Here is a 26000-nt window from a genome sequence, read left to right as displayed (position 1 = left end):
TTTATGCATTTTATGCATTTCATGCATTTGATGCATTTTAATCATTTTATGCATTTTAAGTATTTTATGCATTTTTTGCATTTTATACATTTTTTGCATTTTATACATTTTATGCATTTTAAGCATTTTATGCATTTTATACATTTTATGCATTTAAAGCATTGTATGCATTTTAAGCATTTAATGCATTTTATGCATTTTATGCATTTTAAGCATTTGATGCATTTTAAGCATTTTAAGCATTGTATGCATTTTATGCATTTTAAGCATTTTAAGCATTTTATCTATTTTATGCATTTTAATTATTTTATGGATTTTAAGCATTCTATGTATTTTAAGCATGCATTTGATCTATTTTATAAATTTTAAGCATTTTATGCATTTTAAGCATTTTTTGCATTTGATGCATTTTAAGCATTGTATGCATTTTATGCGTTTCATGCATTTTATGCATTTTATGCATTGTAATCATTTTATGCATTTTAAGTATTTTATGTATTTTTTGCATTTTAAGCATTTTATGCATTTTATGCATTTTATACATTTTATGCATTTTATACATTTTATGCATTTCATGCATTTTATACATTTTATACATTTTATGCATTTTAAGCATTTCATGGATATTATGCATTATATACATTTTATGTATTTTAAGTATTTTATGATTTTTTGGCATATTATATATTTTATGCATTTTATGCATTTTATGCATTTTATGCATTTTATACATTTTATGCATTTTAAGCATTTTATGCATTTTTTGCATTTTATACATTTTATTTATTTTAAGCATTATAAGCATTTTATGCATTTTATCTATTTCATTAAAGCATTGTATGCATTGTATGCATTTTATGCATTTTAAGCATTTTAAGCATTGTATGCATTTTATGCATTTCATGCATTTTATGCATTTCATGCATTTTATGCATTGTAAGCATTTTATGCATTTTATGCATCGTAATCATATTATGCATTTTAATTTTTTTATGCATTTTTTGCATTTTATGCATTTTAAGCATTGTAAGCATTTTATGCATTTTATACATTTTATGCATTTTAAGCATTTTATGCATTTTATACATTTTATGCATTTAAAGCATTGTATGCATTTTAAGCATTTAATGCATTTTAAGCATTTGATGCATTTTAAGCATTTTAAGCATTGTATGCATTTTATGCATTTTAAGCATTTTAAGCATTTTATCTATTTTATGCATTTTAAGTATTTTATGGATTTTAAGCATTCTATGCATTTTAAGCATGCATTTGATCTATTTTATAAATTTTAAGCATTTTATGCATTTTAAGCATTTTTTGCATTTGATGCATTTGATGCATTTTAAGCATTGTATGCATTTTAAGCATTGTATGCATTTTATGCGTTTCATGCATTTTATGCATTGTAAGCATTTTATGCATTTTATGCATTGTAATCATTTTATGCATTTTAAGTATTTTATGCATTTTTTGCATTTTAAGCATTTTTTGCATTTTATGCATATTATACATTTTATGCATTTTATACATTGTATGCATTTTATGCATTTTATGCATTTTATACATTTCATGCATTTTATACATTTTATGCATTTTAAGCATTTTATGGATATTATGCATTTTATACATTTTATGTATTTTAAGTATTTTATGATTTATTTGCATATTATATATTTTAAGCATTTTATGCATTTTATACATTTTATACATTTTATGCATTTTATACATTTTATGCATTTTAAGCATTTTATGCATTTTTTGCATTTTATACATTTTATTTATTTTAAGCATTATAAGCATTTTATGCATTTTATCTATTTCATGCATTTTAAGCATTTTATGCATTTTAAGCATTTTATGCATTTTAAGCATTGTATGCATTTTAGGCATTGTAGGCATTGTATGCATTGCATGCTTTTTAAGTATTTTATGCATTGTAAGCATTTTATGCATTGTATGCATTGTAAGCATTTTAAGTATTTTATGCATTTTTTGCATTTTTTTGCATTTTATACATTTTAAGCATTTTATCTATTTTTTTGCATTTTAAGCATTTTATGCATTTTATGGATTTTATGCATTTTATACATTTTAAGCATTTTATGCATTTGATGCATTTTAAGCATTTTAAGCATTTTATGCATTTTAAGCATTGTATGCATTTTATGCATTTTATGCATTTTATGCATTTTATGCATTTCATGCATTTCATGAATTTTATGCATTGTAATCATTTTATGCATTTTAAGTATTTTATGCATTTTAAGTATTTTATGCATTTTTTGCATTTTAAGTATTTTATGCATTTTAAGCATTATAATCATTTTATGCATTTTAAGTATTTTATGCATTTTTTGCATTTTAAGTATTTTATGCATTTTAAGCATTTTATTCATTTTTAGCATTTTATGCATTTTATGCATTTTATACATTTTATGCATTTTAAGCATTTTATGCCTTTTATCTATTTTATGCATTTTAAGCATTTTATGCCTTTTATCTATTTTATGCATTTTAAGCATTTTATGCATTTTAAGCATTTTAAGCATTTTAAGCATTGTATGCATTGTATGCATTTTATGCATTGTAAGCATTTTATGCATTGTATCCATTGTAAGCATGTTATGCATTTTAAGTATTTTATCCATTTTATACATTTTAAGCATTTTAAGAGGGAGAGAGGGGAGAGGGAGAGAGAGACAGAGGGGGAGAGGGAGAGAGAGACAGAGGGGGAGAGGGAGAGAGGGGGAGAGAGAGAGGGGGGGAGAGGGAGAGAGGGAGAGGGGGGAGAGGGGGAGAGGGGGAGAGAGAGAGAGAGAGGGAGGGACTCTTCCTGTCTCTGCCTTATCCCTCGAAACCGCTTATCGCTGCTTGCAGCTATATTTATTATTAATATTCTTCCGCCGTTTTTGGCAGTTCTGGCCTAACCGCGTGGTCACTTTTTACGAAACTCGGCAATATGGTAGAGGGCTATGCCAAACGGCAAAGGCCTGAAACTCACAACCATTGGCCAAAGGGTGGCGCTGTAGCACTCAATTGAAAATACCAACTTTGAACATGTACAACTCATGCCCTGTTTGACCCACATCCATGACACTTCGATAAACACATGCGTCTCCTCATGCCTAACAACTTTCACACTCTGACTTTTGACCTCTGACCTTTAGATCTCCCACCATTTCGAATTATATGAAAAGCAGTTAAAATCAAACTCCTCCTGGGATTTTTGAGCAATCTGCACAAAACGTTTCACACATGAACTTTGGACCTATACCGACAGACGTGAGCAAGCAGATTTTCCATAAGTGAAAACGTTAAGCTTTTATGAGCCAATGAATATTGCAGTTTTATGAAAATTATTCGTCTGCCCCTAACACATACATGCAGACTCACATTTGTTTGAAACTTTGCAATATTGTAGAGGGTCATTCCAAGTATCACTGAAACCAATCTTACTCCAATTGGTCAAAGGGGGGCGCTATAGCAATTTTTTGAAAATGCAAACTTTAAACAGGCAAAAGTCATGCCTCGTTTGGCCGACAGCTGTGAAACTTGCTTACACATGTGCCTTGACTCATGAGGAACATATCTATCACTTTGACCAGTAAGCTCCGCCCTTAGATTGTCTGCAATTTTGAGCAGTTTGAAAAACATTTAAACCCAGGATTTCTGAGCAATTTGCGTGAAAGTGTGTCGTGTGTGAAGTCCCTTTTCACCAGTTCAGGTCTGTTGGTCCAATAGCTTGATCGCTTAATCATTTGTCTTGAAACCACAGGGTCGCCTGTTCAAATCCCACCTCATGCAGACTTCATCTCAATTGCATTGCACACGACATGACTGTATCAATGAATAAACTTGCAATTGTTAAATGAAACGCTTATTGAGAGTAGTTATTTTCAATGTATGACGTATTTCATTCCCTCTTTTGTTTTGTTTTGTTGGATTCTCCTTTTTCACTAACTAAGGCTGTGGATTGAATAGCTTGATCAGTTCAGTGTTAGCCTCATGTACCGGAGGTCCACGGTTCAAACCCCACTCATCACAGTTTACATTTAAATTGCATTGTACATAACATGACCCTGTTAATTCAGACATGTGCAATTTTTAAACAATAACATGAAATGCTTTTGAGAGTAGTTGTTTTTTATGTATGACATACTTTCTTGTGAAAATAGCCGATCTACAATCTCACACCTTTTTAGATAGCAACGCATTGTGAGCTTGTAGTTCGACTATTTTCACTAGTTTCCATTCCGAGGACAGAAAAAAAAAATCTTTATTGGTTAATGTTTTGTGAACCAGTGATCTAGAGTAGTTAGCGTCCTGTCTATCCAGTAGCTCAGTCATTACTGGGGCCATAGCTGAGTGGTTAGTGAGCCCGCCTACGGAGCCAGAGGCCCTGGTTACCCCAGGTACGATTCCAGGCCAGGCCAGCAAATGTGTCGATGAAATGAAATGTGTCCCTGAGCAAGACTCTTAACCCCTAATTGCTCACAGGCCCTCATTGGAAACAAGGCCGCAAGGACTTTCATGAACGGACCTGTTAAAGGAATTATCCTTATCCTTTACACTGTCTAACCGCAAGTCTGTAGGTCCCTGGTTCAAACCCCAATTTAACCAGTTTGAAAAACATTTTAACCCAGGATTTCTGAGCAATTTGCGTGAAAGTCTGCCAAATCTGTGAGCTCCTTTTCACCAATTCAGGTCTGTTGGTCCAATGGCTTAATCATCTGCCTTGAAACCACAGGGTTGCCGGTTCAAATCCCACCTCATGCAGACTTCACCTCAATTGCATTGCACACAACATGACTGTATCAATGAATAAACGTGCAATTGTTAAATGAAACGCTTATTGAGAGTAGTTATTTTCAATGTATGATGTACTTCATTCTCTCTTTTGTTTTGTTTTGTTGGATTCTCCTTTTTCACTGATTAAGACTGTGGATTGAATAGCTTGATCAGTACAGTGTTAGCCTCATGTGCCAAAGGTCCACGGTTCAAACCCCACTCATCAGAGTTTACATTTGAATTGCATTGTTCAAAACATGACCCTGATAATTCAGACATGTGCAATTTTTAAACAATAACATGAAATTTATTGGTAAATGTTATGTGAACCAGTGATCTAGAGTAGTTAGCGTCCTGTCTATCCAATAGCTCAGTCAGTACTGCGGCCATAGCTGAGTGGTTAGTGAGCCCGCCTACAGAGCCAGAGGCCCTGGTTGCCCCAGGTACGATTCCAGGCCAGGCCAGCAAATGTGTCGATGAAATGAAATGTGTCCCTGAGCAAGACTCTTAACCCCTAATTGCTCACAGGCCCTCATTGGAAACAAGGCCACAAGGACTTTCATAAACAGACCTGTTAAAGGAATTATCCTTATCCTTTACACTGTCTAACCGCAAGTCTGTAGGTCCCTGGTTCAAACCCCAATTTAACCAGTCCAAATATAATTTACTGAACAAAAATCATGACTTTGTTAATTAATGCAAGTTCACTTCTTCTCACTCTGTCACTGCCTCGCTCTCACTCTGTCACTGCCTCTCTCTCACTCTGTCACTGTCTGTCTGTCTGTCTGTCTGTCTGTCTGCCTCTCTCTCACTCTGTCACTTTCTGTCTGTCTGTCTGTCTGTCTGTCTGTCTGTCTGCCTCTCTCTCACTCTGTCACTGTCTGTCTGTCTGTCTGTCTGTCTGTCTGTCTGTCTGTCTGTCTGCCTGTCTGCCTGTCTGCCTCTCTCTCACTCTGTCACTGTCTGCCTCTCTCTCACTCTGTCACTGTCTGCCTGTCTGTCTGCCTGTCTGCCTCTCTCTCAATCTGTCACTGTCTGCCTGTCTGCCTCTCTCTCACTCTGTCACTGTCTGACTGTCTGTCTGTCTGCCTGTCTGCCTCTCTCTCACTCTGTCACTGTCTGTCTGCCTGTCTGTCTGCCTCTCTCTCACTCTGTCAATGTCTGCCTGCCTGTCTGCCTGTCTGCCTCTCTCTCACTCTGTCACTGTCTGCCTGTCTGCCTCTCTCTCAATCTGTCACTGTCTGCCTGTCTGCCTCTCTCTCACTCTGTCACTGTCTGTCTGCCTGTCTTCCTCTCTCTCACTCTGTCACTGTCTGCCTGTCTGCCTCTCTCTCACTCTGTGACTGTCTGTCTGCCTCTCTCTCACTCTGTCACTGTCTGCCTGTCTGCCTCTCTCTCACTCTGTCACTGTCTGTCACAACATCTGAAGTGAACTGAGCTCCTGACCTCTGGTAGTTGAGTATAGCAGCATTCTTTTGTTATTTAGCAAGCTGCTAGTAGTGGTACCCTAAGTGCTTTTCTATTAGTATTATATTATTAGCTTGTGTGGTAGTCTGTAGTTTATAGTTGTATTGTTTGTGTGCTTCAAGCAGTAGGCTATTGGCACTTTGTAGTAGTACAAGTAGTTTCACCCTGTATAGGCCACTTGATTGCCTTGTGAAGTGTGTGGTTTAGCCAGCACAGCTCAAGGGATAAGTAGGCAGGTTGAGAGTATTCTCTTCAGTGTGTAACCAACATCTGAAGTGAACTGAGCTCCTGACCTCTGGTAGTTGAGTATAGCAGCATTCTTTTGTTATTTAGCAAGCTGCTAGTAGTGGTACCCTAAGTGCTTTTCTATTAGTATTATATTATTAGCTTGTGTGGTAGTCTGTAGTTTATAGTTGTATTGTTTGTGTGCTTCAAGCAGTAGGCTATTGGCACTTTGTAGTAGTACAAGTAGTTTCACCCTGTATAGGCCACTTGATTGCCTTGTGAAGTGTGTGGTTTAGCCAGCACAGCTCAAGGGATAAGTAGGCAGGTTGAGAGTATTCTCTTCAGTGTGTAACCAACATCTGAAGTGAACTGAGCTCCTGACCTCTGGTAGTTGAGTATAGCAGCATTCTTTTGTTATTTAGCAAGCTGCTAGTAGTGGTACCCTAAGTGCTTTTCTATTAGTATTATATTATTAGCTTGTGTGGTAGTCTGTAGTTTATAGTTGTATTGTTTGTGTGCTTCAAGCAGTAGGCTATTGGCACTTTGTAGTAGTACAAGTAGTTTCACTCTGTATAGGCCACTTGATTGCCTTGTGAAGTGTGTGGTTTAGCCAGCACAGCTCAAGGGATAAGTAGGCAGGTTGAGAGTATTCTCTTCAGTGTGTAACCAACATCTGAAGTGAACTGAGCTCCTGACCTCTGGTAGTTGAGTATAGCAGCATTCTTTTGTTATTTAGCAAGCTGCTAGTAGTGATACCCTAAGTGCTTTTCTATTAGTATTATATTATTAGCTTGTGTGGTAGTCTGTAGTTTATAGTTGTATTGTTTGTGTGCTTCAAGCAGTAGGCTATTGGCACTTTGTAGTAGTACAAGTAGTTTCACCCTGTATAGGCCACTTGATTGCCTTGTGAAGTGTGTGGTTTAGCCAGCACAGCTCAAGGGATAAGTAGGCAGGTTGAGAGTATTCTCTTCAGTGTGTAACCAACATCTGAAGTGAACTGAGCTCCTGACCTCTGGTAGTTGAGTATAGCAGCATTCTTTTGTTATTTAGCAAGCTGCTAGTAGTGGTACCCTAAGTGCTTTTCTATTAGTATTATATTATTAGCTTGTGTGGTAGTCTGTAGTTTATAGTTGTATTGTTTGTGTGCTTCAAGCAGTAGGCTATTGGCACTTTGTAGTAGTACAAGTAGTTTCACCCTGTATAGGCCACTTGATTGCCTTGTGAAGTGTGTGGTTTAGCCAGCACAGCTCAAGGGATAAGTAGGCAGGTTGAGAGTATTCTCTTCAGTGTGTAACCAACATCTGAAGTGAACTGAGCTCCTGACCTCTGGTAGTTGAGTATAGCAGCATTCTTTTGTTATTTAGCAAGCTGCTAGTAGTGGTACCCTAAGTGCTTTTCTATTAGTATTATATTATTAGCTTGTGTGGTAGTCTGTAGTTTATAGTTGTATTGTTTGTGTGCTTCAAGCAGTAGGCTATTGGCACTTTGTAGTAGTACAAGTAGTTTCACCCTGTATAGGCCACTTGATTGCCTTGTGAAGTGTGTGGTTTAGCCAGCACAGCTCAAGGGATAAGTAGGCAGGTTGAGAGTATTCTCTTCAGTGTGTAACCAACATCTGAAGTGAACTGAGCTCCTGACCTCTGGTAGTTGAGTATAGCAGCATTCTTTTGTTATTTAGCAAGCTGCTAGTAGTGGTACCCTAAGTGCTTTTCTATTAGTATTATATTATTAGCTTGTGTGGTAGTCTGTAGTTTATAGTTGTATTGTTTGTGTGCTTCAAGCAGTAGGCTATTGGCACTTTGTAGTAGTACAAGTAGTTTCACCCTGTATAGGCCACTTGATTGCCTTGTGAAGTGTGTGGTTTAGCCAGCACAGCTCAAGGGATAAGTAGGCAGGTTGAGAGTATTCTCTTCAGTGTGTAACCAACATCTGAAGTGAACTGAGCTCCTGACCTCTGGTAGTTGAGTATAGCAGCATTCTTTTGTTATTTAGCAAGCTGCTAGTAGTGGTACCCTAAGTGCTTTTCTATTAGTATTATATTATTAGCTTGTGTGGTAGTCTGTAGTTTATAGTTGTATTGTTTGTGTGCTTCAAGCAGTAGGCTATTGGCACTTTGTAGTAGTACAAGTAGTTTCACCCTGTATAGGCCACTTGATTGCCTTGTGAAGTGTGTGGTTTAGCCAGCACAGCTCAAGGGATAAGTAGGCAGGTTGAGAGTATTCTCTTCAGTGTGTAACCAACATCTGAAGTGAACTGAGCTCCTGACCTCTGGTAGTTGAGTATAGCAGCATTCTTTTGTTATTTAGCAAGCTGCTAGTAGTGGTACCCTAAGTGCTTTTCTATTAGTATTATATTATTAGCTTGTGTGGTAGTCTGTAGTTTATAGTTGTATTGTTTGTGTGCTTCAAGCAGTAGGCTATTGGCACTTTGTAGTAGTACAAGTAGTTTCACCCTGTATAGGCCACTTGATTGCCTTGTGAAGTGTGTGGTTTAGCCAGCACAGCTCAAGGGATAAGTAGGCAGGTTGAGAGTATTCTCTTCAGTGTGTAACCAACATCTGAAGTGAACTGAGCTCCTGACCTCTGGTAGTTGAGTATAGCAGCATTCTTTTGTTATTTAGCAAGCTGCTAGTAGTGGTACCCTAAGTGCTTTTCTATTAGTATTATATTATTAGCTTGTGTGGTAGTCTGTAGTTTATAGTTGTATTGTTTGTGTGCTTCAAGCAGTAGGCTATTGGCACTTTGTAGTAGTACAAGTAGTTTCACCCTGTATAGGCCACTTGATTGCCTTGTGAAGTGTGTGGTTTAGCCAGCACAGCTCAAGGGATAAGTAGGCAGGTTGAGAGTATTCTCTTCAGTGTGTAACCAACATCTGAAGTGAACTGAGCTCCTGACCTCTGGTAGTTGAGTATAGCAGCATTCTTTTGTTATTTAGCAAGCTGCTAGTAGTGGTACCCTAAGTGCTTTTCTATTAGTATTATATTATTAGCTTGTGTGGTAGTCTGTAGTTTATAGTTGTATTGTTTGTGTGCTTCAAGCAGTAGGCTATTGGCACTTTGTAGTAGTACAAGTAGTTTCACCCTGTATAGGCCACTTGATTGCCTTGTGAAGTGTGTGGTTTAGCCAGCACAGCTCAAGGGATAAGTAGGCAGGTTGAGAGTATTCTCTTCAGTGTGTAACCAACATCTGAAGTGAACTGAGCTCCTGACCTCTGGTAGTTGAGTATAGCAGCATTCTTTTGTTATTTAGCAAGCTGCTAGTAGTGGTACCCTAAGTGCTTTTCTATTAGTATTATATTATTAGCTTGTGTGGTAGTCTGTAGTTTATAGTTTTATTGTTTGTGTGCTTCAAGCAGTAGGCTATTGGCACTTTGTAGTAGTACAAGTAGTTTCACCCTGTATAGGCCACTTGATTGCCTTGTGAAGTGTGTGGTTTAGCCAGCACAGCTCAAGGGATAAGTAGGCAGGTTGAGAGTATTCTCTTCAGTGTGTAACCAACATCTGAAGTGAACTGAGCTCCTGACCTCTGGTAGTTGAGTATAGCAGCATTCTTTTGTTATTTAGCAAGCTGCTAGTAGTGGTACCCTAAGTGCTTTTCTATTAGTATTATATTATTAGCTTGTGTGGTAGTCTGTAGTTTATAGTTTTATTGTTTGTGTGCTTCAAGCAGTAGGCTATTGGCACTTTGTAGTAGTACAAGTAGTTTCACCCTGTATAGGCCACTTGATTGCCTTGTGAAGTGTGTGGTTTAGCCAGCACAGCTCAAGGGATAAGTAGGCAGGTTGAGAGTATTCTCTTCAGTGTGTAACCAACATCTGAAGTGAACTGAGCTCCTGACCTCTGGTAGTTGAGTATAGCAGCATTCTTTTGTTATTTAGCAAGCTGCTAGTAGTGGTACCCTAAGTGCTTTTCTATTAGTATTATATTATTAGCTTGTGTGGTAGTCTGTAGTTTATAGTTGTATTGTTTGTGTGCTTCAAGCAGTAGGCTATTGGCACTTTGTAGTAGTACAAGTAGTTTCACTCTGTATAGGCCACTTGATTGCCTTGTGAAGTGTGTGGTTTAGCCAGCACAGCTCAAGGGATAAGTAGGCAGGTTGAGAGTATTCTCTTCAGTGTGTAACCAACATCTGAAGTGAACTGAGCTCCTGACCTCTGGTAGTTGAGTATAGCAGCATTCTTTTGTTATTTAGCAAGCTGCTAGTAGTGGTACCCTAAGTGCTTTTCTATTAGTATTATATTATTAGCTTGTGTGGTAGTCTGTAGTTTATAGTTTTATTGTTTGTGTGCTTCAAGCAGTAGGCTATTGGCACTTTGTAGTAGTACAAGTAGTTTCACCCTGTATAGGCCACTTGATTGCCTTGTGAAGTGTGTGGTTTAGCCAGCACAGCTCAAGGGATAAGTAGGCAGGTTGAGAGTATTCTCTTCAGTGTGTAACCAACATCTGAAGTGAACTGAGCTCCTGACCTCTGGTAGTTGAGTATAGCAGCATTCTTTTGTTATTTAGCAAGCTGCTAGTAGTGGTACCCTAAGTGCTTTTCTATTAGTATTATATTATTAGCTTGTGTGGTAGTCTGTAGTTTATAGTTGTATTGTTTGTGTGCTTCAAGCAGTAGGCTATTGGCACTTTGTAGTAGTACAAGTAGTTTCACTCTGTATAGGCCACTTGATTGCCTTGTGAAGTGTGTGGTTTAGCCAGCACAGCTCAAGGGATAAGTAGGCAGGTTGAGAGTATTCTCTTCAGTGTGTAACCAACATCTGAAGTGAACTGAGCTCCTGACCTCTGGTAGTTGAGTATAGCAGCATTCTTTTGTTATTTAGCAAGCTGCTAGTAGTGATACCCTAAGTGCTTTTCTATTAGTATTATATTATTAGCTTGTGTGGTAGTCTGTAGTTTATAGTTGTATTGTTTGTGTGCTTCAAGCAGTAGGCTATTGGCACTTTGTAGTAGTACAAGTAGTTTCACCCTGTATAGGCCACTTGATTGCCTTGTGAAGTGTGTGGTTTAGCCAGCACAGCTCAAGGGATAAGTAGGCAGGTTGAGAGTATTCTCTTCAGTGTGTAACCAACATCTGAAGTGAACTGAGCTCCTGACCTCTGGTAGTTGAGTATAGCAGCATTCTTTTGTTATTTAGCAAGCTGCTAGTAGTGGTACCCTAAGTGCTTTTCTATTAGTATTATATTATTAGCTTGTGTGGTAGTCTGTAGTTTATAGTTGTATTGTTTGTGTGCTTCAAGCAGTAGGCTATTGGCACTTTGTAGTAGTACAAGTAGTTTCACCCTGTATAGGCCACTTGATTGCCTTGTGAAGTGTGTGGTTTAGCCAGCACAGCTCAAGGGATAAGTAGGCAGGTTGAGAGTATTCTCTTCAGTGTGTAACCAACATCTGAAGTGAACTGAGCTCCTGACCTCTGGTAGTTGAGTATAGCAGCATTCTTTTGTTATTTAGCAAGCTGCTAGTAGTGGTACCCTAAGTGCTTTTCTATTAGTATTATATTATTAGCTTGTGTGGTAGTCTGTAGTTTATAGTTGTATTGTTTGTGTGCTTCAAGCAGTAGGCTATTGGCACTTTGTAGTAGTACAAGTAGTTTCACCCTGTATAGGCCACTTGATTGCCTTGTGAAGTGTGTGGTTTAGCCAGCACAGCTCAAGGGATAAGTAGGCAGGTTGAGAGTATTCTCTTCAGTGTGTAACCAACATCTGAAGTGAACTGAGCTCCTGACCTCTGGTAGTTGAGTATAGCAGCATTCTTTTGTTATTTAGCAAGCTGCTAGTAGTGGTACCCTAAGTGCTTTTCTATTAGTATTATATTATTAGCTTGTGTGGTAGTCTGTAGTTTATAGTTGTATTGTTTGTGTGCTTCAAGCAGTAGGCTATTGGCACTTTGTAGTAGTACAAGTAGTTTCACCCTGTATAGGCCACTTGATTGCCTTGTGAAGTGTGTGGTTTAGCCAGCACAGCTCAAGGGATAAGTAGGCAGGTTGAGAGTATTCTCTTCAGTGTGTAACCAACATCTGAAGTGAACTGAGCTCCTGACCTCTGGTAGTTGAGTATAGCAGCATTCTTTTGTTATTTAGCAAGCTGCTAGTAGTGGTACCCTAAGTACTTTTCCCTGTCTGTCTGTGTGCCTCTCTCTCACTCTGTCACTCTCTTCCTGTCTGTCTGCCTGTCTGCCTCTCTCTCTCTCTCTCTCTCTCACTGTCTGCCTGTCTGTCTGTCTGGGGAGAGGGAGAGAGGGAGAGAGGGAGAGAGGGGAGAGGGAGAGAGAGACAGAGGGGGAGAGGGAGAGAGAGACAGAGGGGGAGAGGGAGAGAGGGGGAGAGAGAGAGAGGGGGGAGAGGGAGAGAGGGAGAGAGGGGGAGAGAAGGAGAGAGGGAGAGAGGGGGAGAGAGAGAGAGAGGGAGAGGAGAGAGTCTGCCTGCCTCTTCCTGTCTCTGCCTTATCCCTCGAAACCGCTTATTGCTGCTTGCAGCTATATTGTTTGTTTTGTTTTTATTTGCACTTAATTTTTGTATGCTACGTCTGTTTACAGTACATTGCATTATTTGCTCTTTGTTGTGTGTTTTACCTGTACAGCACTTTGTTTGATTCTGTCATGTGAAATGTGCTATATAAATAAACTTTGATTTGATTTGAATTCCTGTTGTGTTCCTAGTTTTAGTTAGTCTTTAACTTTTCTGTTGTGTTCCTTTCATTTTGAAGTATTTTGTATTCCTTGTTTCTTGGTTGCAGTTGGAGTTTTACTTAACACTTGTGCACCTTTTATTTTGTAGTATCTAGTGTCTCCTGGTTTCCTCTGTTGCTGTCTCTGTACCTGTCTTGTCTCGCCAGTCCTTTGATTTGCCAGTGTTTCCACTTGTGTCATCTTAGTCCCCCAGCCTATCCCAGTGTTGATTGTCCAGCTGCATTTTCTTATTTCCTTTTTTTTGCATTTTCCAAAACAGGAACAAACATACATGAACAAGAAAGAATGACATAGATGTCATGGTGGATGGCACAGGCCCCCCACCCCCAAAAAGAAAATAGCGTTTGGGGGTACAAAATCATGGGATGGAAAAAAGAAAAAAAAAAGAAAAAGGAGGTCCGCGGTTCCCCCCCCCCCTTAGGGGTCCCTGGAGACCCTTGGGGGTCCCTGGGGGTGACCTACAGACACGGCGAAGGAAAACTGTAAAGCCACAGCCACGCATGCAAGATGTTGCACATGAACTCTGCAGCCGCACTGAGCAGAGATGCTCATAGGCCTGCGTCGTGCGTCGCTGACACACAATATTGTGAAAGGACGCATTCATGACACCGTCGTGGCGTCCATGGGACGCAATAGAGTTGTCACCAACAGCAGAGAAAAATATAAAAATAATTCGCGATAAAATTATTAGTGCACGATAAGTAGGCCTATCGGCCCGATAATTATCGGTTCGATAAAACCGATAACATTAATAATAGCTCCGATAATATATAATATTTGTCAACTGTGATCTGCATGGACTCTCGGTTAGACACCGTTGTACTGGAGAAGTATAACTCTCGCTTAGACACCGTTGTACTGGAGAAGTATAACTCTCGGTTAGACACCGTTGTACTGGAGAAGTATAACTCTCGGTTAGACACCGTTGTACTGGAGAAGTATAACTCGGTTAGACACCGTTGTACTGGAGAAGTATAACTCGGTTAGACACCGTTGTAACTAGTTACCATTACTAGTTACTTCATTTAAAAGTAACTCAGTTACTTTACTAGTTACTTACACCAAAAAGTAATGCGTTACTGTGAAAAGTAACTTTTAAGTTACTTTATAAAAAATAAAAAAAAGGGCTCCCATTATTGCCCTTCATTTCAGTACTGTTATTGCATTGGAGAATAATACAATCTGTTGATCAACTTGACATGCATTTGCATCACTGAACTCTGCTAAGCAATGTGGTCTATACCAGGGGTCGCTCTATAGGATTGTAACCTGCTGGTCCCAATGTCCGGAATGAATCAAACTTATCAGACATCTGATAAAAAATACCGGTCATAATTATGTTTAAGCATTAATTACAATTAAGCAGGTGCGTAAATACAGCCTAACACTTAGGCCTACAGCATTATATTTTGGATTGAGCTATTTGAACATGAACCATGATGAACGAGTAATATACACATTTTATATACAGTAGCAGGGTCATCTTGCACAAATACATTAATTACCTACACTACCATTTGCGCCTGGCAATCTCTGCTTCTCACCCATTGACTTGCATGTTAAATGATGGCGTTTCCCCTTAAAAATAATCGATCATTTCAGGAGCAAGAGCTTAAAAATCTCTTCTAAATCTAGTCAACAAGGCCTGCAGTAGGCTATGCACTGGACAAATATGCATGACATTATTTCAATAAACTAAAAACATGGGAAATGTTAGAGGGAGTAATAGCCATGGATACACGGCGGTCGACTGTCACGACCGTCATGGATGAACTTCAACCTGGTGTTTGCACTTTCTCCATTTATGGCCCGTACATCTACATAAACGTTAATATTTCAAATATAAAGTGCTTATCCCATGGCAACGGAGGTTACATGTATATACGGGCTCTCAAAAGTACCTGTATCATCCGTATTGTTCAATAAAAAGCATTTTAATCTGATCGGTGGCCATTTTCTCCATATGCTTTCAACTGAGTGACCCTATCGGTTGGTAGGTGTATTGCACTCCAATACATTATGAAAAAATGGCCACTGATCGGATTAAAATGCTTTTCATTGAACAATACAGAATATACGGTTACTTTTGAGAGTCCCGTGCATAATTGTAACATCCGTGGCCATGGGATAAGCACTTTATATTTGAAATCTGAACGTTTATAGAGATGTACGGACCGTAAATGGAGAAAGTGCAAACACCAGGTTGAAGGTGATCCTTGACTGTAACAGGACTTTTCATGTACCGCAGGGACTGCAGTAGCAGACGCAGTTAATAAATAGACGAACAAATTAATTAATATACGTTAACGTGCGGAATCCGAAACAGGCAGCGCTGTGATTCTGATTTTTTTTATGATTACGGTGATTAGTAGCCTATTATTGACACAAGCTGGGCGAGTGAGTCATGTAACTTTCCTGGTTGCAGCCTTGCAGTTTAAGTGCAGATTTCAGCTTGGGAAAAGCAGCCTTTAACGGGTTTGGGTACGTGGTTCATAATCACCATTGCGTTATCGTGGTATTCCTACTACTAGTCCCAGAAACACACACACGCTGTTAAGAGAGAGAGAAAGAAAGAGCGAGCGAGCGAGCGAGCGAGAGAGAGAGAGAGAGAGCTTGCAAAGCCATCACAGCGGGTCTCCGCAACACAGACTGGTGTAAAGTCAATAAGTACATTTACTCAAGTACTCTACTTAAGTACAATTCTCAGTCACTGTTCGCCTCGCTGTATATATAAATACTATATTAAAAATAACGGAGTAACGCACCATGTAGTAACGGTAACTGAGTTACTGAATTAAAAAAAGAATGCGTTAGAGTACTAGTTACTGATAAAAATTACGGCGTTACAGTAACGCGTTACGTCCCAACACTGACTGTTAGGCTACGCTGTACAGAGAGAGAGAGAGAGAGAGAGAGAGAGAGTGAGACCCCAGCCAGCACGCCCACGTGGGTCCCATATGGGTTCAAGGTGGGCTAAACCACATGGGCCCCATGTCGGCATGTCAGCGGGATCCACTGGGGTCCCATCTGGGATGCCCATGTGGGCCATACGTGGGTACTACCTGGGCCCCACATGGGCCCCATGTGGGCTTTTAGGTGGGTTCTACCTGGGCCCCACATGGGCCCCATGTGGGCTTTAGGTGGGTACTACCTGGGCCCCACATGGGCCCCATGTGGGCTTTAGGTGGGTTCTACCTGGGCCCCACATGGGCCCCATGTGGGCTTTAGGTGGGTACTACCTGGGCCCCACATGGGCCCCATGTGGGCTTTAGGTGGGTTCTACCTGGGCCCCACATGGGCCCCATGTGGGCTTTAGGTGGGTACTACCTGGGCCCCATGTGGGCTTTAGGTGGGTTCTACCTGGGCCCTAGGTGGGTCCCATATGGTTTCAAGGTGGGCTAAACCATATGGGCCCCATGTCGGCATGTCAGTGGGATCCACTTGGGTCCCATCTGGGATGCCCATGTGGGCCTTACGTGGGTACTACCTGGGCCCCACATGGGCCCCATGTGGGCTTTTAGGTGGGTTCTACCTGGGCCCCACGTGGGCCCCATGTGGGCTTTAGGTGGGTATTACCTGGGCCCCATGTGGGCTTTAGGTGGGTTCTACCTGGGCCCCACATGGGCCCCATGTGGGCTATAGGTGGGTTCTACCTGGGCCCCACGTGGGCAACAACTAGGCAAGTCTATATGGGACAATGGTTCCTTTGATTTCCAACGTGGGTCCTAATAAGATTTAAATATAAATGAAATAGATTAAGCAGCAAACATGAACCGTGTTAATTATTGTAAGCACACCTAAAGTAAAAATTGGGTATAAGATTTTACACGTCTTCAGTTTTACCAGGATGAAAATAGACAACATATATTTTGACAAATTTATTAAAAACAAAATTTAAAGATAATGAAAATACAATGACAATGAAAATGGGAATAAAGATAGCAGCAGTGTAAAGGTGCAGGAAAAGAAGGCACACATCAAATGTGCAGGTGTACATACAGTATATACATACAAATTGTACGCTTAAAATGCAAAAAAAATATTCCCACAATGCTCCACGAAGGCTCTGAGTCCTCCTGGTGGGGGCTCCTCACTGGCAGGTGAGTCAGTAAGATACAACAGCAGTGACAACACACAAATGTGTGTGGGGAGGAATCAATTGGCATAACAACTAAATTGGGGAGAAAAGGGTTAAAAAATAATTGGCTCTAATTTAGGGAAAAATAAGGGGAAAAAAGCAGCAGTGTAAATGTGCAGGAAGAGAAGGCACACACATCAAATGTGCAGGTGTACATACAGTATATACATAAAAAATTGTACACTTAAAATGCAAAAAAATATTCTCACAATCCTCCACAGAGACTAATATCAGAACAAAATATAAGAATAACAATCAAAATCTTCCATTGTCCATGTAACAGGGCAGAGGGATTCTGAGTCCAAGCAGTGCAATAAAAATGGTATTAAAAAAAATTGTGCGCATCAAAATCTTCCATTGTCCATGTAACAGGGCTGAGGGATTCTGAGTCCAAGCAGTGCAATAAAAATTGTATAAAAAAATAGTGCGCATCAAAATCTTCCATTGTCCATGTACAGGGCTGAGGGATTCTGAGATCCAGTTTCATGTTGCAGATGAATCTGGGCCCTCTGTGCGTGTGGGTGTCTCTTGAGCCTTTCGGTTTTAATCCCCAGTGACAGAACCAACCACAGGGCAGCATTGTGCTGCCGAGGGGAGAGAAAGAGAGACAGAGACTTTGCCTACTGGGGTGGTGCATCATCCAGTTGTGGAAGCTGTGTCTGGGGTCTAACTCTTTTTCCACCTCTATCGCGAGCTCCACTGAACCACTTGGAGAGAGCCTTTTCTGCATCCTTGTGGTTGGTTTCTTGTGTGAGGGCATTTTTCTTTAGTCCCCCTAATAGAAATGACAAGAGGCCAACTGTTAGAAATTATAGTATTATGGTATTGCTGTGGCATACCATCTACTGGTATACATCAAATGTGTTGCCAAATTAAAAGATTTAAAGTTAGACTGAGCAATTCAATACTCAAACTTACCATATATGACATCATAAAGGCGCATTTCTCTGAACTTCCTCTTGTTGTGACGTCCACAAAGGTTGAACTGGACTGCCAGATCATGCGAGAGGAGGTACTGCATCATTCTTCTGGTAGCATCATCCATTGAAGTACCTCCGATATCGGCAACCATGGCAACCTGAGTGAATGGGGGGGGAAGGAAAAAAAAAATCACAGGAAGGAAAAGCTGTTAGTGAACAGCAAGATATAAATTCCAAGCAGTCATTCTATCTTTAAACACACTTACATATTTCCCCCAACTCACATGTACAATACAAGCAAATTTTCAAGTGAATAAAAGATTCAAACTTACAACTCCAGACATGAACGCAGGGTCACTAAGCTTCTCGTTCATGGAATCGACGTCTTCATTCGTTTTCAGTGGGAAGTCTGCTCCTGCGGGTGGTTCCAGCAACGACACAGCCAGAGGCAGAGCCTGTTGCTTCAGCAGCAGGTTCAACATCGACTTCATCACTCGTATGTCTTCGGCCTGTTTCTCCATAAACTCGATCAGGTTTCGATAAACTGTTGGTCCAACGCAATTGGGACAGGTCGGACCCTGGCTTCCACTGGAGCGCCTCACTCGGGACTCACTTGCACTGCTTGGACTCTGGCTTCCACTGGAGCGCCTCACTTGGGACTCACTTGCACTGCTTGGACTCTGGCTTCCACTGGAGCGCCTCACTCGGGACTCACTTGCACTGCGTGGACTCTGGCTTTCACTGGAGCGCCTCAAGCTCGGGGACTCCCTCACACTGATTGGACTCTGAAGTCCACGGTGGTGCCTGTCTTTCTGGGATACACTTGAGGGGACAGCTCTCTGGTGGACACTAGGCGTAAGTCCATGGGGGGGGTTTGGTGGCAAGTCATCCTCACCACAAGAGTCAGATTCGTCTTCACTTGATTGATTCGCGACTTTGTGTGATGGCCTATTCAGATAAAAGCATACATTTTAGCACATGAAACATAAAAGGGAGCACATCAGCCATTTTCAAACTTGTAATTACTAATACTCATAAGATGGTTCAATTTGTGTCTACTAGTGACATAGTGTGTAGACAGAAATGGTGCCATATCATGAGCATTAGTGAGGACTAAATAGCCAATTCAATATATTGTTAGAGATATACGTACTGTCGTTTTCGCTTTCTTGGCGTGTCACTTTCTGTCGTCGTCCTATCAGCTTCTCTCTCTGCATCTGACAGCTTCTTTCGGGCTTCTTGATATGTGCCTAAAAGACAAAATGAGGAAACAACTTTAAGCAATTTTTCTAAGTTAAAGTAATGCAAATTGTTCATGTTTTCAGACTTATCCCCTTCCCCAGAAACTATGATTTTCATACCTGCACTTCTCATTATATGGACAGGGCATCTCTGCCATGTCCCATCCGTCTTTACATCCTCCTGCATCGCCTTTGGCACCTTTTTAGATGCATTCTTTCGCGGCCACCAACACTCCTCCTTGGCCTCGTCAATTAACCAGCAGGCTGGTATGATGTCGATTGTCACCCCATCTGCAGTTCGCTCAGCGGTGAACTCCACAACGTAGAAGTGGGGCATACTGCAAAGTGCACATGTTGTCAGTCAGGTCTATTTTTTCTTCTCCCCCCCCCCTTTTCCCCCCTTTTTTTGTTGTGGTCAGTTACTGGTTATGCAACTGAGGAAAAGCCACACTCCCCTCTTGGAAAGGTAGTAGTATGAGTTTTTCGGTTAAGTCAGTCACCGGCACACCATGAAGCCGATCAGACAGTTGTGTCACTGTTTTGATCCCCACACAAGATGAATCAAGAGGGTAACTGCAAAAGCACCCTTCTCTGTCATAAAACTGACACACAGCGTACATAGCTCCTGAGAACAACTGTACAATATTCTTCACTACAGCAACTCTTCCCTCAACATTAAAACAGTTGTTGCCTTGAGAGATGGAAATAATATTTCCCTTATGCCTGTACTGCTTGTACTGCATACGTGCAGGACGATCTGGGAGAGTTGGACCAGATACGTGTGGTTGCTGAGGCTTATCCCCCCTTTCCTGTCCATTATCAAGCCTGTTCCTCTCACCTAAACGCCGCACAAGTTGTGGCACAATGCCTTGTGGCCTTCTTACTAGCCGCTTCAGTGTCCCCAGATAATTTTCAAAAGGGAAGCATGAAACATTGTCCAAGGCACCAAACTTTCTTGCATCATCAGCCAGATGTATAAGCGAATGGGTGTTATACACTATCTGCTCTGGTCCATATATCTTTGCAAAGTTGGCCACATAACATTTCAATAGCTTGTCTGCATAGTCACAGTATGCAGAACACAATGCTGGACTGAGTAGGATTCTCATTGCTATGGACAGAACCATAAAGTTTTTGTACAATCGTGTAGGTAAGCGTCCCTTTAGAACCACAGGGCCTGTGTACAATAAAAACTGTCGAAATTCAGTGGCCTTCCACATTCTGAATTCCAAAAGTGACCGTGGCTTTCGGGAAAAATTACTCGGGATACATTCTCTGATTGATTGCAAGTGGTTAGAGATACTGGTGATGGCATTTGAAGAAAGACGACACTTCAGAGGTCCCTTCATCCACAGACCTATGAGTCTCTTAACAACTCCTAAGCAAACTAAATGCATGTAATCAAGTGCAAAGCTTGAAACCATCCCTATGCCAAGCTCTTGTAGGGGTGAGACACCGTGATGATGTTCATCATCCATCCTACGTTCAAACGTTGAATCTGTTCGAAGTGGTGCTGTCAAATCAGGAAACACAACCTTACCATCTAGGTAAATCCCATGCTCTACACAGCGCTCACAGGCACCGTAACCAGTATGACCCTTGATACATTTCAAGAAGGCGCGGGCAGGTGCATCACAGATGAAGGCATCTGGAAGAGCAACATTATAATGTTTCCCATTGTAATCAAAACCCTCTCGAGTTACTACCTTCAGGTCTTGAATCAAATCCTTCAGATATTCCCCAGCATTATTAGGCTTTGTACGGCCTGCATACAGACCAAGGACAATAACATTAGATCCTGGAAATTCTTTGATCTTGGCCAAAATAGGCCACACATCCATTCTAGCGCTTTTAAAGGGAGGTGTGCCATCAATGTTAACACGGAGAGTTAGAGTGTCAACTAAAGGATCTGATTCATGTGACAGCACTGAAATAATTGCATTTGACACACCAAAATGGTAGTAGCTACCACCTGCAATTTCTTTGACCTCACAGGTCCTCATGGTTGACAGAAGGGTTCTAGGATCTTTGGGTACATCCAGGCCACCCTGCACTAAAACATGTAATAGTTTGGACAAGTCACTATGAGAAATATTGCTACCTGCCGCCCAGTCAGCCAAATTCGATCTAATCGAACCCTGAGTACAGGGATCCGATCCTTCAGCAACACAGTCTGATTCAGCCTGACAATCTATTTCTTCACCAAAGTCATAGTACACAATCTCAGAATCTGATTCTTGGCCACTTTCACTATACAGTGCCTGAGATTCCAACTCGTCATTAGGATTCACAACAATCTCTAAATCTGATTCTTGGCCACTTTCACTGTACACTGCCTGAGATGCCAACTCGTCATTACGATTCACAACAATCTCAGAATCTGATTCTTGGCCACTTTCACTGTACACTGCCTGAGACTCATTAGGATTCCCAACAATCTGACTGTCTGTTTCAAAAGAATCTAAGTTCTGATTTGAAGACATGCTGTTGTTCTGGCTGGAGTGTAAGTCTCGCCAAAAACGCATGCGCTCTGCAACTCTGGCTTTAATGCGCCTACGTTTGGTCCGATAGCAACCAAACCGTTCCATGTTTCCACACAATCTGTAACACAAAAATGATGACGCTTAGAAATGTTTCTACGTCACTATTCTAAAAACGATTGTGTGGTGCTACAGATAGAAAACACATACATTTTTCCCATAGAGCTTTTTGAAAATATTTATATATATTATTTTAAACCTGGAACCAAGGCTCCTGGTGAATCGTGACCATAAAACATTTGATTCTGTGTCAAAAGAAAGAAATTGAAACCCGCAAAAAACAGGTATTTATTTAATATATTATATGATATAATTCAATATTGTTTTTCCTCTTTTTTTTCACAGAATCAAATGCATTATGGTCATGATTCACCAGGAGCCTGGATGGCTTGGTTCCAGGCTTAATATAATTTATATAGATATTCTAAAAAATATCTATGGGAGAAAAAAATCCTATCTGTGGCACCACAAAATGTGGGGAAAATTAGCTAAATGGGTTGTGAGCTTGTATAAAAGCTAAAAGCTAAATTATTTTTATGCTATATTAACAAACTTTGCTGGGGACCTGACACAGTCTGATCATGGCAGAGCACACCAACCACTAGCTAGCTCTGATGCATTAGCCCTTTAAACAGCCCTCTACAACAACAGACTATCAAAAAAATAATACATCCAAGAGCCTACAAAACAACAATGTAAATAGTCACATAGTGTAGAGAATGGATCGGCATTGTTGTTAAGCTTACACACTGAGTGTGAGTTAAATTGTTGCAAGCTAACACATTTCGCAGACTATACAAAAAAAAGCAATAGCTCTGGTCAGTGAGTTCTCTCTAACGCCCTGCCACTCTGCCAGGCGCTCGGCTCTGCTCATAGACAAGGAATTGCACGGCCCTGCGAGGTCTCCAACTGTAGTAAAAAAATAAACAAAACCACTTCACTACTCACCAAAACAAAGGCTGTTTTGTGTTGCTGAAAGTCTATTCTCCAGGGTGGGAAGCCTCTCAGCACCCCACCTTCTCTATATAATACACCTTTTTGTCCAGAAAAGAAAAATATTTCACCGGAAAGAAAAATCGTGTCAATAGAAAAAATGTAGAGGGCGCAGTGGAGCAACCAAAACATTTTCTCCTTCCGGTGAAATATCTTTCTTTTCTGGCCAAAAAGTGTATTTACAGAGAAGGTGGGGTGCTGAGAGGCTTCCCACCTCCGAGAACAGACTTTCAACAACACAAAACAGCCTTTGTTTCAGTGAGTATAGCGAAGTGGTTTGTTTTATTTTTTACTAAAAGCCTGGGTAGTGGAATTCCTTCTCTATGAGCTGAGCGCCTGGCAGAGCGTTAGAGAGAACTCACTAACGCCCTGGACCAGGGCTAGACCTACACATGACAAATACAATGTCAAAAGTTTCTTACCTTAAATGTGTTTCCAATGGTCAATAAATGAAGAAAGTAAGAAGAGAGTCCGTGTTCTGTTGATGGAGCAAAGCACAGCAGGATGTGTGTCTGTGTGTGTGTGTGTGACTGTGTGTTAACCGCCCTGGATATTTAAACTTAAGACAACAAAGAAGATTAGGCTCACGCAATTGGTCGGTTCATGGACTATTGTCATGATAAAACGGATTGGCCAGTTCCCTCCCCCCGCCTCTATCTCTCTCTCTCTCTCTCTCACACACACACACACCACAGAGGCAAATACTAAATATAAATTGTAGTTACTTTCAGGATTTAGATTATAAATACAAAGCAGCAGTAAGTCAATTATGATGTTTACTATTATTATTATCAGTGGTGTAAAGTAACTAAAGTACATTTACTCAAGTACTCAATTTTGAGGTATTTTTACTTTTCCAATTTTCAATACTTTTACTCCACTACAATTATTTGAAAACTTTAGCTACTTACTTTGCAGATATAATTATTGTATTATAAAACATACATTCACCACTTTAGCCCTATGCTATTTGAAAATAGATGATCTACAAGCTCACAACGCATATGGCATGGCGACGCGTTGTGAGCTTGCAGATCTGCTATTTTCAAATATTTTAGTACTTTCAGTATATTTTGATGCCAATTACTTTTACTCAAGTAACATTTTCAACACATGTAGTCCTACTTGTAACAGAGTATTTTTATATTGTGGTATTGCTACCTTTACTGCAAGTAAATTTTAGCTGAGTTGAGTTAGCTGCTCAACAACATTGCCTGCCTATACCTGACTCAAGTACTGTGTTTGAATAACAATGACTGAAAACGGGACATCGTTACCCTCTCTGGCTTCACATGTAGGCCTATTCTAGAGAAGCTATTTTGCATCTGTATGCTGTAGTCGTTGCACGAAAACCTGTTGGTCAAGAACTTGACTTCGGGGGTCAAGGAATTCCCACTGCCAAGCCAAAATAAACATGTATCAGAGTTAAAATAAAACGAGTGAAGTAACTAAAACTGAAAAATCATACAGTTTGAATCTTTCTGAAAACGAAACATTGAGCTTGTAGATTGTATTTTTATGATCAGCTCTGACTGATCCATATTGTAATAAAAAAAAGTAGTAAACTAAACTAACCAATTCAATTCAAAGGAGCTTTATTGGCATGAGAAAAGTTTACATTGCCAAAGCAATTGTGTCAAAAATAATAAAAACAGAGTGTGTGTGTGTGTGTGTGTGTGTGTGTGTGTGTGTGTACACACACACACACACACACACACACACACACACACACTGTATTATGTAGTTACAGATTTAGATTATCAATACAAAGCAGCAGTATTATTATACAGTATGATAGCCCAGCGGCACATTTTAGCAGAGTGTCCAAAGTCTGGCCCAGGGCGGGCCAATTATGGCTCACAGGCAGATGATATGGCCTGCTGCTTCCTTCCTAAAATGTATATAACCACACTAATAATTACATGAATCCTATGGGGTGGACTTTTGGCACAAATGGCAACAGCTCTACAAGAACATAACAGTTGTGCAATGCAATACATTATGTGATCTTGTAGATTGGCTTTTTGACACAGAGTTTGCATGGATTTGACCAGGACTAAATAGTATACTTAAATATTTAGTAGGCTACATTTACTTTTGGTACTCTAAGTATATTTTGATGCCAATAACTTTTACTCAAGTAACATTTTGAACACAGCTAGGCCTATTACTTGTAACAGAGTATTTTTCTATTGTGGTATTGCTACTTTTACTGCAAGTCATTTTTTTAAAATCTTTTTTAGAGATGTGGTCATCTGTAGATCGCAGGCTGTTAGCTGCTCAACAACATCGCCTGCCTATACTAACTGTTTGAATAACAATGACTGAAAACGGGACATCGTTACCCTCTCTGGCTTCACATGTAGGCCTATTCTAGAGAAGCTATTTTGCATCTGTATGCTGTAGTCGTTGCACGAAAACCTGTTGGTCAAGAACTTGACTTCGGGGGTCAAGGAAGCTTATCCCCACTGCCAAGCCAAAATAAACATGTATCAGAGTTAAAATAGTTAAATGAAACGAGTGAAGTAACTATAACTGAAAAATCATACAGTTTGAATCTTTCTGAAAACGAAACATTGAGCTTGTAGATTGTATTTTTGCTATTTTTATGATCAGCTCTGACTGAAAAAAACAAACAGAGTGTGTGTGTGTGTGTGTGTGTACACACACACACACACACACACACACACACACACACACACACACAACCTAAGTATATTTTGATGCTTTTGATGCTTCCAACCCATGCCGGTTAGCCCACATGCAGCCCACACGGGAACCACGTGGGCTTGCCCGCTTCCAACCCACGCCCAGTTAGCCCACATGCAGCCCACGCGGGAACCACGTGGGCTTGCCCGCTTCCAACCCATGCCGGTTAGCCCACATGCAGCCCACGCGGGAACCACGTGGGCTTGCCCGCTTCCAACCCATGCCGGTTAGCCCACATGCAGCCCACGCGGGAACCACGTGGGCTTGCCCGCTTCCAACCCATGCCGGTTAGCC

General features: G+C 40.5%; 1 protein-coding gene across 1 annotated transcript; it reads right to left on the bottom strand.

Moving 5' to 3' along the window:
- Window positions 1-17142: 17142 nt before the first annotated feature.
- Window positions 17143-20694, bottom strand: LOC308098854 (uncharacterized protein). Its single transcript, XM_080447317.1, has 5 exons — window positions 19585-20694; window positions 19377-19473; window positions 18556-19171; window positions 18222-18381; window positions 17143-18078 (listed from the first exon to the last, which is right to left on the bottom strand). Exons 1-5 carry the CDS (start codon window positions 19799-19801, stop codon window positions 17924-17926), a joined length of 1245 nt encoding a protein of 414 aa, XP_080303443.1. The 5' UTR covers window positions 19802-20694; the 3' UTR covers window positions 17143-17923.
- Between the last annotated feature and the right edge of the window lie 5306 nt (window positions 20695-26000).

This window comes from Gymnoscopelus braueri (genome assembly GCF_963280865.1).
Source record: "Gymnoscopelus braueri genome assembly, chromosome: 13".
Classification (NCBI taxonomy): domain Eukaryota; kingdom Metazoa; phylum Chordata; class Actinopteri; order Myctophiformes; family Myctophidae; genus Gymnoscopelus; species Gymnoscopelus braueri.
This window is presented reverse-complemented; position numbering and strand designations above follow the sequence as displayed.